General features: G+C 39.2%; 1 protein-coding gene across 1 annotated transcript; it reads right to left on the bottom strand.

Moving 5' to 3' along the window:
• Positions 1-515: 515 nt before the first annotated feature.
• On the bottom strand, positions 516-13,133 carry LOC104451755 (wall-associated receptor kinase 2-like). The gene is made up of 4 exons (XM_039314462.1): positions 12,296-13,133; positions 12,034-12,183; positions 1,550-1,834; positions 516-1,466 (listed from the first exon to the last, which is right to left on the bottom strand). The coding sequence occupies exons 1-4, from the start codon at positions 13,131-13,133 to the stop codon at positions 850-852; spliced, it is 1,890 nt and encodes a 629-aa protein (XP_039170396.1). The 3' UTR covers positions 516-849.
• Positions 13,134-14,863: the final 1,730 nt, after the last annotated feature.

Raw genomic sequence — 14,863 nt, 5'->3', positions numbered from 1 at the left:
ATTTAAAAAAATAACGAGGGAAAAAATGGAAATTTGAAAAATGGGTGAGGGTAGTTTTGGGAAAAAAAAGTTTCGGCATTTGATTAAATGTTAAAATCTCACAGCTAATCTCTACTGGCATTGGGTTCTCAGCCTTCTCAATGCTGACTTTTACTTAAAAGTTATTTCAAAATAATTACTAAAGAGTCTAACATTTCCTAATGAGCTTTAGAGGCCAAAAGCTTATTGGGAATGCTGAAACAAATGCACCCTACGTTGACCAACTGATTTGAGCCACCACACCAGATCTAGTAGTTTTTATACAAGCATTACAAATGTGACTGTGTGCATAACTGGAATCAACTTTGTGGGTAGAGTTCGTCATTCATGCTTTCTCGCAGCTCTTGCCTTTCTATGAAGCGGCATCTTTTTGCTATAGTGACGAAAAGGTAAAAATAAGAAAACGATGCAACGCCAAAAATTAGGAAACTGCCTTCGTGCTTTATTTGGGAAAGAAGGTCTACGCGAAGCTGCAATTCAAATATGTAATTTCCCATTGAATTGTTCGAATAGATAGTGAATGGAGCAATCATTCCATAATTATTCATATAGGCAAAGCTCTAGATAGAACAGATGGGAGTATAATCATCATAATCCCCCGTACTTGATTTAAATAAGAATCATCCCTTAAAAAACTTCAAAATCCCTAATTAATGAAGCCGGAACATACGACCCCTGGACTCGTTTCTAGGGTAGAAAGCACGAGTCAGACGCTGCAGCTAGAAGTAGCTGCTTTGATGTCAAATAGCAAAAGAGCAGTCGACTCCAGTTTGTTCATTTCACTTATTGAAGTCCGGAGAGAATCACATCTCATCTTGTCAGTAAACTTTGAGTCTCTTTGTCGTCCCATTGATCGGCCCACAGGTTCTTGTTGATCCTTGCTAGTTGCTTGGCCACTTCCCTCATTGTTGGCCTTTCGATGCCATTAAAGTTTAAGCACCTTCTACCAAGTGAACCGACCGACTCGATCTCCCGCAGTTCAGCTTCATTGGATGCCTCAAACTTTGTCATATGGATGAGTGTCCGGTTCTCCATAGCGGAGATGAAAGACTGGATGGTGTTGATTTTTTCCCCATATTTTGCCCGTTGAGTTGGCATCTCTCTAGTTAGGAGCTCCAAAAGGACAACCCCAAAGCTATAAACATCGCTCTTCGTGGTTAATTCACCAGTGATGAGATACTCAGGATCAAGGTAACCTATTGTGCCTTGTACTTTATCAGCTATATGGGTCTTTCCAGGTGACATCAAAACTGAGGCCCCGAAATCAGATACTTTTGCTGAGTACTTCTCATCTAAAAGTATATTTAGAGACTTGACATCACTATGAATGATCGGTGGGTCAGCTAGAGAATGCAAGTACTCGAGGGCCAAGGCAACTTCGAGGCAACCCCGAGGCAATTCTTCCACGAGTGTAGAATGGTCGATCTCTTGTCATGAATGTGGTGATGAAGAGTGCCATTAGGAATGAATTCATAGACCAACAATGGCACTTTTGTCTCCAAACATATGCCTAGGAGCTTGACCAAGTTCTTGTGATTCACCCGTGAAACAATGCTAATTTCGTGCAGAAATTCATTGTGAGTACTCAGAGACAAGTCCTTGTTCATGTCTTTCGGCTTATTGACAAGGACATCTCTAGGCTTCTTGACTGTGACTAAAATGTCACCATCAATTCTTCCTTTGTAGACTGAAGCAAAACCACCCTCACCGAGCTTGTTGCAAGTATCGTAGTTATTGGTGACTTTAGCCAACTGTGCCTCAGTGAAGATTTTCACTCTTTGGTGCTTCAAGATCTCTCCTCCAGCAAGACTAACCCACTAACAACTACGCTTAATGTTATTGAGACAATGACTGCCACACAAAATAGAGGAATAAATGAATTAGTTTCTCCCAAAAAAAAAAAAATTGACTTAGGTTATATGATGAATTCTGGCCTTCTAAATTTAAGAACTAAATTTTAATGTTAACTTGACCCCCTTAAATACTTGGATCTTAGAGTTCTTCAACCTTCGACTCTTAGATGGGAGGTTTGTCAGTATTTTTTTCTTAAACTCAATCGAGTTCGTTTATGCACTTTTGGTCATGTTGGTAAACTTGCAATTTTTAGATGAAGGTTGGACTTTTTAGCGTTCTAGCCAAAAGGACTTGGGGTGTTTTTGAAGTAAAGAGAAAAAAAAGTGTGGTGTGTACAGTGAATATACGACCAGAAGAAAATAAAACAGGGTGCGGGCGGGGGTGTCTCTCGGTGAACACTGAAAAAAAAAAACAGATGAGGGGCACTTCTATGGTACTTGGAATGGATTCTCGGATTATAACGGATCGTAGTTTACTGCCTTTGCAATCATTGGGCAAGACTGACCTTTCTTTTTCTCTCCTTTCTTTTTATCCAACGGTCATCGAGGGGGTGACCAATGATCTCTTGGTTGAAAAGTAGGATCGAATACGATTTCAGAGCATCTCAACATAAGCCGATCAATAGCTGTTGGAGAAATCTTTCCGAATATTTTGAAGCGACAAAACATTTCTATCAGTCTAGTCTGGATGTCGACAGTTTAAAGTCTCAAGACTCAAGACTCAAGACTCAAGACTCAAGACTCAAGACTATTCTCACCGGTCTTTCTAATCCAAATGACGAAGGAAATCCGAAGCCTAAGTATATGGTTGAGGATTCGATCCTATCCTCTGGAAAAGATCCCTTGGTTGGATAATCATTTCGGATTATTTGATTCTTATCTAAGATCAATTGAAGATCCAATGTTTGACGAAACATTCTTGGAATGTTCTATTCTTGGAAACCAAGATCCCGATTGTATGGGCGAACGGGATTGATGGGCTATCATCGATTCCTTAAATAGCTCGGATGATCTTCTTAATTGATTCCGTCCAACGGGTAGATTGGAGGAATTCCTTTGGTAAGTGCCAACGGCTATGAAGGCATAAAGGAGTATAAAAGGAAGACGTTCTAGTTGATTTAAGTGTGTGTTTGATAGAAAAATTCCAGATTCTGAAGAACCTTGATTGTTAGTCGATACAATTTGAGCGAAATTGTATACACAGAGAGTGTTTATACTTGGTGATACCTTGAGCGAGTGTAGTAGATCATCTACATCGAGAAATCAAGGAAGATCAACACTGTAACATCTCTTTGTTCATAGTGGAATCCAGCCAATCGGCTGTCAGTGCAGAAGAGTGGACGTAGGCTTGCATCAAGCCGAACCACTATAAACCGCGTGTTCAATTCTCTCTTTCCTTTACTCAGTCTTACGATTGATTTTTTTTTAATCCTTCATCTGTCTAAGTATTGTGAAATCTTCAAGAAATTTTTATAAACCTATTCACCCCCCTCTAGGTACTCGTACTAGCAATATCAATTGGTATCAGAGCTCGTGTTCTTACTTTATTTGAAGTGTTTTACTTCAGAGTAAAAGATTCATGGCTATTATGCTAGCACCAGGGTTGGTGGAAGGGCAAAGCAATACTAGACCACCCTACTTTGATGGAAAGGATTACAACATCTGGAAAAACAAGATGAAAGCTTTTCTACGGTCAAAGGATCCTCTCGGAATGGGATGTGGTGGAAAGAGGAATTATTCCTACCGCTGCATCGTATCCGAAAGAGGGAAAGAAACCTGTTGATATCAGCGGAATGTCTCAAGAAGAGATAAACAAGAGACAAGCACTCGATGCAAAAGCAATTTACTCTTTATATTGTGCTTTATCACCAATCGAGTATAACAGAATATCTTCTTGTGTCACAAAGAAAAGAAGACGGGACGATTACATATCACTTATGAAGGGACGGTCGAGTGAAGGAGACCAGAATTAACATTCTCCTTGGTCAATATGAAGCCTTCAAAATGAAACTAGGAGAATCTATAAGCGACATGTTTAGCCGTTTTACAGATATTGTCAATGGCCTTGAAAATCAAGGACAGAAAATTTCTGATCCTATGAAGGTGAACAAACTGCTGCGTGGACTCTCCAAGGATTGGAATCATATAAAGACTTCAATAAGAGAGACGCAAAGAATTATGCCATTATCTGTAGACGAGCTGATTGGGACTCTTCAGTCTTACGAAGTGGAACGAATTAATGAAGACGAAGATCCAAGAGGTAAGAAATCCATTGCATTAAAATCTAACAATGATTCGATGATACGGACTCGAAGAAGATCTCGGACGATGAGGAGCTTGCTCTAATGATTAGAAAGTTCAAAGCTGAATAGAAAAGGAAGAAGGTTCAACTCAAGAAAACAAAGTCTTCAGAAACAGCAAACCAAGTTTGTTGATAATGAGGAACCAAACAAAGATGTAGTTTGCTTCGAATGTAAGAAAAAGGGACACATCAGACCAAATTGTCCTCTCCTGAAGAAGAAGATAGGAAAAGCTGAAAAGTCTTGAAAAGCTCTCAAAGCTGAAACTTGGAGCGATACAGAGTGTGAAGATAGTGATGAGGAATATGCCAATCGTGTCCGATGGCACAATCGACTCGGACTGGATCGACTCGGGCAGTGAATTTGAGGTAAGTGATTATAAAATCCCTGTCAAAGTCTCTAAATACATTGATGAACTATGTTTTAGTCTTAAGACTTCTCTCAAAAAGATTTCCGAACTTAAAAGGAAAACTCAGTTTTAAAACAAAAGGAAAATATTTTAGAAGAAAAAGTGAAAAGTTTAGACCTGAATGTTTCTACTCTTAAGGAGAATGAAGATAAACTTTCAAAAGAAAATGCTTTCTTAAAAAGCGACTTATCAAATATTTCAAAGAAATTTTCAATAGGGTCTGAAAAAACTTGAAAAAGTTCTTTCAGTCCAAAGACCTTACTTCAATAAGTCTGGTTTAGGTATGACAGCAGAAACAATTCCTTTGATTGATTTTCCAAAAATAAAAGAAAGAATTAAGAAAAGACCGTCAAAAGAGGCTTACAAAAATCATTTCGAGAAAGTCTTTGTAAAGTCTGTAGGTCGAAATGCTCTAAGGTGTTCAAAGTGTAACAGTCAAGATCATTTTGAAAAAGAGTGTTCTATGGTTTGGAAGCCTGTTAAAAAAGTATGGCCTAGTAATGCTCATTCTACTAACGCCAAAGGACCCAAGAAAATTTGGGTACCAAAGAAAGCTTGAGACTCTCTTTTAATGCAGGTCTCTGTCAAAAAGAAAGTTAAGTGGTATCTTGACAGCGGATGTTCAAGACACATGACAGGAGACTCAAACTGCTTTATAAAGATTGTTCAAGTAAATGGTGGAAAAGTTTCATTTGGAGGAAACAGCAAAGGTAGCATTGTGGGATTTAGAACTGTGAAAATTGGAAATCTCACAATAAGCAATGTCTCTCTAGTGGAAGGACTCAACTACAATCTTCTAAGCATTAGCCAATTATGTGATACCGGTTTCAAGATCTCCTTTCAAGAAGGCATATGTTCTGGAATTAGCAAAGACTCAACTCAGTCTTTCATGGGTCGAAGGCATGGAAATATCTACCTCCTTGATGTAAAACCAAATGAAGCACAATGCCTAATCTCAATTCGAGAAGAAGCAGTATTATGGCACAGAAAGCTTAGCCATGTCAACATGAAACAATTAGCCAAAATCTCATCAAAGAAGCTTGTTCGAGGTCTACCTAAATTGCCATACCAAAAGTCTGATTCATGCACTCCATGCATTCTGGGAAAGCAGGTAAGAAATTCATTTAAGCCAATAAATCATGTCTCTACTAATCATGTACTACAGTTGCTTCATATGGATCTCTTCGGACCGACCAGAACTTAGAGCATTGGAGGTAAGAAATATTGCCTAGTAATTGTGGATGATTATTCCCGCTTCACTTGGGTATATTTCCTTGCAAGTAAGTCAGAAACCTTTTCGTATTTTGAAAAATTTGCCAAAAAGGTTCAAAATGAAAAAGGATGTGCAATCTCAAGCATAAGAACAGATCATGGAAGTGAATTTGAAAATCAAGATTTTACAAAATTTTGTGATAAATCTGGTTTTAATCATATGTTTTCCTCTCCATATACTCCAGAGCAAAATGGAGTTGTGGAAAGAAAGAATAGATCTCTTCAAGAAATGGCTAGAACACTTATAATTGAAAGCAAAATTTCTTCACGATTTTGGGCTGAAGCTGTTTTAACAGCTTGCTATATTATAAATAGAGTCTTTTTAAGACCTATTTTAGAGAAAACCCCTATGAATTGTTCAAAGGTAAGAAGCCTATTGTTTCATACTTTCATGTATTTGGTTGCAAATGCTTTATTTTGAAAAATGCAAATGATCGAGTTTGTAAGTTTGAAGAAAGATCAGATGAAGGCATCTTCCTTAGATATTCTACATCAAGCAAAGCCTACAGAGTCTATAACAAGAAAAGCCAGTCGGTGGAGGAATCAATGAATGTCAAATTCCAAGACTCAATGCAAGATGAATCCAGTCAGACTCAGTATGAAGAGTCTGAACCCACTTCAGACCTTCCAACGCTTACAACTCAAGAAGCATCTCAGTCTCTGGAAGTCCAACATCAAGAATCTCATGAAGAATCAAATAAAGAAAGAGATCATCAACCAGGCGGATCAATCAAGAATCGGGAAGCATAAATCCAGTCATCCCAAAGATCTCATTATTGGTGAAATCAATGAAGGAATCCGCACAGATCAAAAAGGCGTGAAGAATCTAGTGCTTTGTGGCTCTCATTTCTGAAATTGAACCAAAAAGCATAGAAGAAGCTTTATCCGATGAAAGTTGGATCGAAGCTATGCAAGAAGACTCAGACAGTTCAACATCAATGATGTCTGGGAATTGACATCTAAACCAAAAGGTAAAACATTATTGGAACCAAATGGGTATTCGGGAACAAGATGAATGAAGAAGGAAAAGTCGTACGAAACAAAGCAAGACTCGTGGCCAAAGGGTATACGCAAGAAGAAGGAATAGACTATGATGAGACTTACGCTCTAGTAGCAAGGTTAGAAGCTATTCGTCTATTACTTGCGTTTGCTTGTTATAAAAATTTCAGGTTATTCCAAATGGACGTCAAAAGTGCATTCCTAAATGGATTCATCCATGAGGAAGTTTATGTGGAACAACCACTGGGTTTGAAGACCCAAAGAAGCCAGACTCAGTCTTCAGACTGAAAAATGCCTTGTATGGTTTAAAGCAAGCACCTCGAGCTTGGTACGACAGACTAAGTAAGTTTTTATTACAGAATGGTTTTGTCAAAGGTAAAGTAGATACTACTTTGTTTATCAAAAAGGAAAACAAAAGCTTTTTACTTGCTCAAATATATGTGGACGATATTATTTTTGGATCACCAAATGAAAGTCTATGCAAGAAATTTTCCGAGTCTATGCAGGATGAGTTTGAAATGAGTATGATGGGAGAATTAACATTCTTTCTTGGACTACAAGTAAAACAAATGAAGGAAGGAACTTTTATTTATCAAGAAAAATATGCTAATGATCTTGTCAAAAGGTTTGGATTGGAAAAGTGCAAAAAGACCGACATACCAATGTCATGTTCTCAGAAGATAGACAATGATGAAGAAGGGAAGAAAGTAGATCAAAAGCTGTACAGGAGCATGATCGGTTCACTTCTTTATCTTACTGCTTCTAGACCTGATATTTTGTTGAGTGTTTGCATTTGTGCTAGGTTTCAATCAGATCCTAGAGAATCCCATCTCAGTGCTGCAAAACGTATTATCAAATACGTTGCCTCATCTTCAAGCATCGGTCTCTGGTATCCCAAGAAGGGAGACTTTAATCTTCTAGGATACTCAGATGCAGATCTGGCCGGTTGCAGAGTCGATAGAAAAAGCACTTCGGAACTTGTCAACGCTTGGAAACATGACGGTGTCTTGGTTCTCGAGGAAGCAAAGCAACGTAGCTCTCTCAACAACGAAGCGAGTATGTAGCTCTTGGAAGTGCTGTTCGCAAATTCTATAGATAAAACAATAGCTACAAGACTTTGGGATTGAAGACTCATGCACGAAATCAGATGTGACAACACCAAAGGCGATCAATCTCACCAAAAATCCAATCCTTCATTCAAGAGCAAAGCATATTGAGATTCGACATCACTTCATTAGAGATCATATTCAAAATGGAGAAATCTCGATTCAATTTGTTGATTCAAAGAGTCAACTAGCGGATATATTCACAAAGCCTTTGGAGAAAAATCAATTCGATTTCATCCGTTCAAGACTCAACATTTTGAAGCTTGAAGAAGTTAAAGTCTAGAGACTCACCAACTCTAAGACTCTAATCTTTCAGACTTTAAATCCTCAGACTCAGACATTCGTGGCTATAGACTGTAAGTTGTAAAGGTACAAATTTTCGTTTAGTTATTTTATCTAAACTCGAAGAGGTACGATCTTTCGTAATAATTTTGGCAGTTATTGATTTTGAAAAGAAGTGTTAGTACACTTTCCTTACATCGATTGAACTTCCCTTTTCAAAACTGAGTTATATATATATACAGTTTTTCTTTTCCCAATCTTCAAAACCCTAAAAGGCTCTCTCCTCCCGATACCGTTTGTCGTCGAGAAAGTGGTCATTTTTCTTGGGAAAGCGAGTGAAGGAATCTTCCATTCGACAAAGAAAGATGTCTTCTTCGAGGAAATCATCAAGAATCGCAAATAGGGGACCACAAAGAATGAAGAAGGGACCAACTCACTTCGATCTCACTGAGGAAGAAGACTTAACAAGTCGGCGACAAAGTCCGATTCGCTCTCATCCACGTCATTCAACGCCTCCTGCCCCACAAGATGCAAGTAATCTTCTGGAAGAAGAGATAATCGAGGATGCCGACCCAAGTAAGAGTCCAAAAACCCTCCTTTATCTATAAACTTTATCGTGCGTTGAAAAGCACCGGTACTCCATTGCAATATATAGATGACTTCCTTAAGGACAAAAATTATGGAAATGAGTATCGTTTTCTGAAGAAAATGGAGGATTTGGGAATTGCCCCGAAAGGAAAAGCAGAGGACGCACTTGCGAACATTCCAAGTGATCCTCGTATGCCAGGACAAAATTTAATTGAAGGGAACGATGATGACAGAATGTTCCTTGAATTTCAACCGAAAATGGGAGTGGCAGCAAAGGTGAAAGGAAATCGGATGGATTTGTTCAAATCCAAGGATCGGAAAAAGTGTATTTCAGCTGTTGAAAAGAGGGGTGATAAACCCTAGAAGTGTCGATTTTGACTTCCGGACGCCATCAACATGAACTTGAGAGAAAAGTTGAATTTGTTTCAACTTGAGAATTTTTGCTCTGACTCTACTGACGGGTATGCTCATCTGACCGCTTATTTCTATTCAAATCTTAGCTTTCTGGATGCGAATAGAATTTCATTCAGTGTACGAGACCAAGTCTACGTGGTAGATGTGAATATGTTGGCAGACATAGTTGGAGTTGAACGAGGACGTTATCTACCAATCAAAGTCTCACCGCTCGTACTACTCGGAACTTGTCAAAGATAGGAACGCAGAGAAGAAAGTTACCTATTCCAGGATTAATGCCATCAACATTGTGCTTCATAAGATTGTAATCAACTGTCTAAGACCGAAGTCTACGTCAAAGACTTCCGTGTCTCTTTTCAAGCAAAGTTGATGTACGCGATCAACTCAGGACGGAAGTTCTCTCTCCCGCACACTATTCTCTTCCATATGTACAGAGCAATGTCGAAAGACAAAGGACAATTGCCTTATCTTGGTCTGGTGACCAAGATCTTCAGACACATGAATATTGAACCGCCACAAACACTTTGTGTTCAACCGTGTGATAAGATGGTGGTAGGTTTGAAGATGTTAACAAAGATGCGTCTGCAAGAACTTTCCAAGGCAATGGAGAAATTCAAAGTGAAATCTCCATTCGATCCGCTTCAAAGAGAAAAGGAAAGGAGGCCATTGGTGCCCCATCGAAAAAGAAGAAAAGAACTCTCATCCTAGAGGATGAAGATGAAGAGGATGAAGATCCTACTATCCATGCACTGACAAGAACGAGACGTTCTGTGTCTCAGCCGACAGAACTTCAGAAGAAACAGAGAGAAGAAGAAGAGCAAACCAAGAGTAGAGAAGAAGAAGAGCATAGAGAGAAGGAGAAAGAAGCTGAAGAAGAGAAAGAAAAGTCTGCTGCTGAATCCGGAGAGAAGGGAAATCTTGAGCATGATCATCATTCTTCCCCTTTGAATGTCCTAGAGACAGGGGAGTTGGCGAGCAAGAAAGGTCTACACCTCATGCTGCAGATAGTGAAGGTCCAAGACAATCTCCAGCAGACCCAGAAGAATTTCAGGCTTCTCAATTGCCTGAAGAAGGTGATACGTCGACACCCAATCTGCAAGACTATACAGAAGCACCATCGTCTCCATTTACTCCATCTCGAGAAAACTCATGCCCGGTATGGATCGACAATTCTGCAGATTTTCATCGCATCATGGATATTCTTCTCGGAAATGCGTTGCCCGTTATATGCTCGGAATGTGAAATTCAAGCCATGAAAATGCTGGACAAGCATCTTCAGTCACCTTAGAGGACAAGATGAAAGACCCGCTCCGCAACTTCAAGCCAATGCCAAAGGAGAGGAGGTAGCTCATCTAAGGGAGGACTTGAAGAGGCTAGAAGGCGTAGTCCAGTCAATGGGAGATTTCCAGATCGTGCGCCTTCCCAAGCAGACATGACTCCTTTCTCACCCTTTTTAATGATGACAAAAAGGGGGAGAACCAATTTGAACCACCAACATCATTTTCAAAAACTTTGACTTTTGTGGTTATGTTTATTTTTGAGTATGACTTGAGAACTTGAACTTGGGTGTGAACTTGACTGAATTGGCTGTGGATTTTGATGCTTGACTGGTTGCATTTATATCAAGTATTGTTATATGGTATTACTCATGAAAGACTAACCAATTTGCTGTGGATGCAGAGTCTGGTTGTTTTATTAATCTTTATGAGTTAGCCATATTGCTTGAAAAATGTTTTTGCAGGTCAAAGTTGTTCAAATCTACAAGAAAGTTTTGTCACCATCAAAAAGGGGGAGATTGTTGGAGAAATCTTTCCAGAATATTTTGAAGCTGACAAAACATTTCTATCAGTCTAGTCTGGATGTCGACAGTTTAAAGTCTCAAGACTCAAGACTCAAGACTCAAGACTCAAGACTCAAGACTCAAGACTATTCTCACCGACAGTCTTTCTAATCCAAAGGACGAAGGAAACCGAAGCCTAAGTATATGGTTGAGGATTCGATCCTATCCTCTCGGAAAAGATCCCTTGGTTGGATAATCATTTCGGATTATTTGATTCTTATCTAAGATCAATTGAAGATCCAATGTTTGACGAAACATTCTTGGAATGTTCTATTCTTGGAAACCAAGATCCTGATTGTATGGGCGAACAGGATTGATGGGCTATCATCAGATTCCTTAAATAGCTCGGATGATCTTCTTAATTGATTCCGTCCAACGGGTAGATTGGAGGAATTCCTTTGGTAAGTGCCAACGGCTATGAAGGCATAAAGGAGTATAAAAGGAAGACGTTCTAGTTGATTTAAGTGTGTGTTTGATAGAAAAATTCCAGAGTCTGAAGAACCTTGATTGTTAGTCGATACAGTTTGAGCGAAATTGTATACACAGAGAGTGTTTATACTTGGTGATACCTTGAGCGAGTGTAGTAGATCATCTACATCGAGAAATCAAGGAAGATCAACACTGTAACATCTCTTTGTTCATAGTGGAATCCAGCCAATCGGCTGTCAGTGTAGAAGAGTGGACGTAGGCTTGCATCAAGCCGAACCACTATAAACCGTGTGTTCAATTCTCTCTTTCCTTTACTCAGTCTTACGATTGATCTTTTTTTAATCCTTCATCTGTCTAAGTATTGTGAAATCTTCAAGAAATTTTTATAAACCTATTCACCCCCCTCTAGGTACTCGTACTAGCAATATCAATAGCAAGTGGACTCGCGGTCAGCAAGAATAGAATAGTTCATTAAGCGACCATCACAAGGGAATAGAATTACCTGCCGCAGTCGTGGCAAGACCTGAAATTTGGCAACTGACTTTGCCATCACCAGTCATGCCGAATGGGCAATCGCATGTGTAGTTCCCAGGCGTATTCTTGCAATTTCCATGACATGGGTATCGTCGTGGATCCTTGCATTCATCAATGTCTATATGAAGCAGAATCAATGGTGAACTGTAAATTTGGCCCGATCCAATAATATAAATTTTGGCTCAATTGAATAATATAAACTTAGGCTTGCAAAGAGAACGGAACGATACCTTGACATCCCGGGGACAGTGGAGAGGCGTAGGGATTCCCTGTGTACCCAACATCACAGAAGCAACGATAACCCTGCCCGTTCCTGAAGTCAGAGCAGAAACTATTGGCACCGCAAGCATAGATCGATCGGTTCGATTGCGCTTCCTTGCAGGTCAAATCCCGTTCAACTACCCAATCCAGAACAACGTTTGAGTATTTTTTAACGAGCATATCATCTGGGACAGGAAGTTCGTATTTGGAGACATTAAACGAGTCCTGGTCCACTAAGAACGCTGATCCACAAGAGCTGAAATTGTAAACTGAAGTGTAATTCGTTGCGCTGATCATGGATATATTAAGGCTTCTGAGGCTCTTGGGGATCGATGTTTGACAGCATCCGTAGCCGGAGCAGTAGCTTTCGGCTGTGAAGTTAATGTCCTCGTGGCAATAGGAGAAGCATCCACTCCCAGCAGTTCCATTGGCACCCAAGATAAAAGCCAAGGTGTCGCAACCGAAGACAGTGAGCTTGTTCCGGGTGTCTGAGAATGTATATTGCCCGTCTTCACCCAGTGTGATCGACGTGTCAGGGACAGAGTCGTCAAGCAGATGGCCACTCTCGTCGTAACAGTCGAAAGCTCTGTACTGGCCAATGGTCATTGTCCCGTTCTCCAGGGATATGTCCAACACCGGAATGTCATCTTCGAGGGACAGGTCCCCGGAAGTGTGGTTGCAGCTGAGGACGAGGTAGGAGTTCCGCGCGCAACTTTCGTCGAGCCCAAATGGGAAAGGCACGCTCATGTTGCCGCACGTTCGGTCGCAGTTGTCCTTCACGGCAAACGTGGCCAAAGCCAAGGCCATTGGAATGGAAAGAAAACACAACACAGCTGCTCTCATCTTTATGTTTTTCCAATCTGTGCCTTCCTCTGGCTCTCGTCTTACCGATTTTTATAATCCTTACTTTCGTTGATGCCGATGCTTCCAATCTGTGCCTTCCTCTAGCTCTCGTCTTACCGGATTTTATAATCCTTACTTTCGTTGGTGCCGATGCTTCCAATCTGTGCCTTCCTCTGGCTCTCGTCTTACCGGTTTTTATAATCCTTACTTTCGTTGATGCCGATGCCTCGGCGGCAGCCAAGTCGGTCGGCACATTGGAAGACCAGGTCATCGCTACTGATCCGTGGGAAAGTGATTGCCGGCTTTTCTGGCAAACCATGTTTTTGATTCGTGAACAAGTTATAAATATTACCTTATACAAACTTTTATTTTCATCTGAACCCTATACAAACTTAAATATAAATGTGAGCAATTAACGTATTCATTTTCATTTTCACTCAAATTGCAAACATTGTAAAGCCATAATTGTTTCAGAAGTTAGGAAATTTTTCAACTCTCGACAATGTAGTAATTTTATTTAACATGAGAAGAATCAGTTTTTCAAATCTAAAAGTTTCATCATTAGTTATATAATAAATACTCTTGGGAACTCCTTAACAACATAAAACAACCATAAGAGACATTCGTTTTCATTTTCACTCAAATTGCAAACATTAAGTGTAGTTTTTCAAATCTAAAAGTTTCATCCCTTGCCTCAATTTCTAGACAAAAACAAAAACAACCATAAGAGACATTCTAAATAGAAACTTAAATTGCTTTGCTTCCATATCAAGGGATCTCGTGAGACTAATTATTAATATGATGTTCCAATAAACTCGTTGGTCACTTAAATTCCAAATAAGTGATCTAAGCAAAACTCTCGCGTCCAATGCTACCTACAAGTAAAGAGATCCAAGGAGCGAGACATCTCAAATAATTGCCACTTCATCCTGTACTGTGACTTCTCTAACTTTCACTTTTCTCTAAATATATCCCTTTTATTTTTGGAAAAATGTCACAAGTGATCCTCAAACTTTGGCCCAATATACAATGTGATATTTGAACTTTACTTCGACGTGAAATGTTATCCCTGAACTTTTAATTAGTTCAATTTGATCTCTAGACTTATGATATGTGTTTAATTGAGTCCCTTAACTATATGGAAATATTCAATGGTGCCCTTGATTTTGAATTAGTGGAAGAACAACACCGAACACTTTCATATTATTCAGGAACTATATTGAACATGTAACAAAAGTCTAGAAACCACATTCGAAAAATTAAAAATTTAGAGGTTACATTGAATAAATTAAAAGTTCATGAATCACGCTACGTATTGGATGAAAGTTCAGAGACCAATTGTATCATTTATTAATTTGTTTTGTATACTAATTTATTTACATTTTTACGAATATTTCATTTACCAATGCAATTTGAGAGAACTACCACACATGCATGCACATTGGCGTTCTTGCACGAAGTTTCAATACCTCTTCCCCTCCACCATTTTGATTGTCATCTCTTTCCATATACTACAATTTTTTTCCCTGTTTTTCAACCTTCAAGAAATTTTTAATCTTGGAGGATAGTCACATCTTACCTTTTTCGCACTTTGCGAAAAACATTATTTAAGGATAGTCCTAGCACACTTAATACGTTCTTAATTTCTATAATTTTTGTCAGTGGATCTCGGAATTTTTTGTTTTATAATCTGA

This window comes from Eucalyptus grandis, chromosome 6 (assembly GCF_016545825.1).
Source record: "Eucalyptus grandis isolate ANBG69807.140 chromosome 6, ASM1654582v1, whole genome shotgun sequence".
Taxonomy (NCBI): Eukaryota; Viridiplantae; Streptophyta; class Magnoliopsida; order Myrtales; family Myrtaceae; genus Eucalyptus; species Eucalyptus grandis.
The sequence above is the reverse complement of the archived record's forward strand: the minus strand, read 5'-3'. Positions and strand labels throughout refer to the sequence as shown.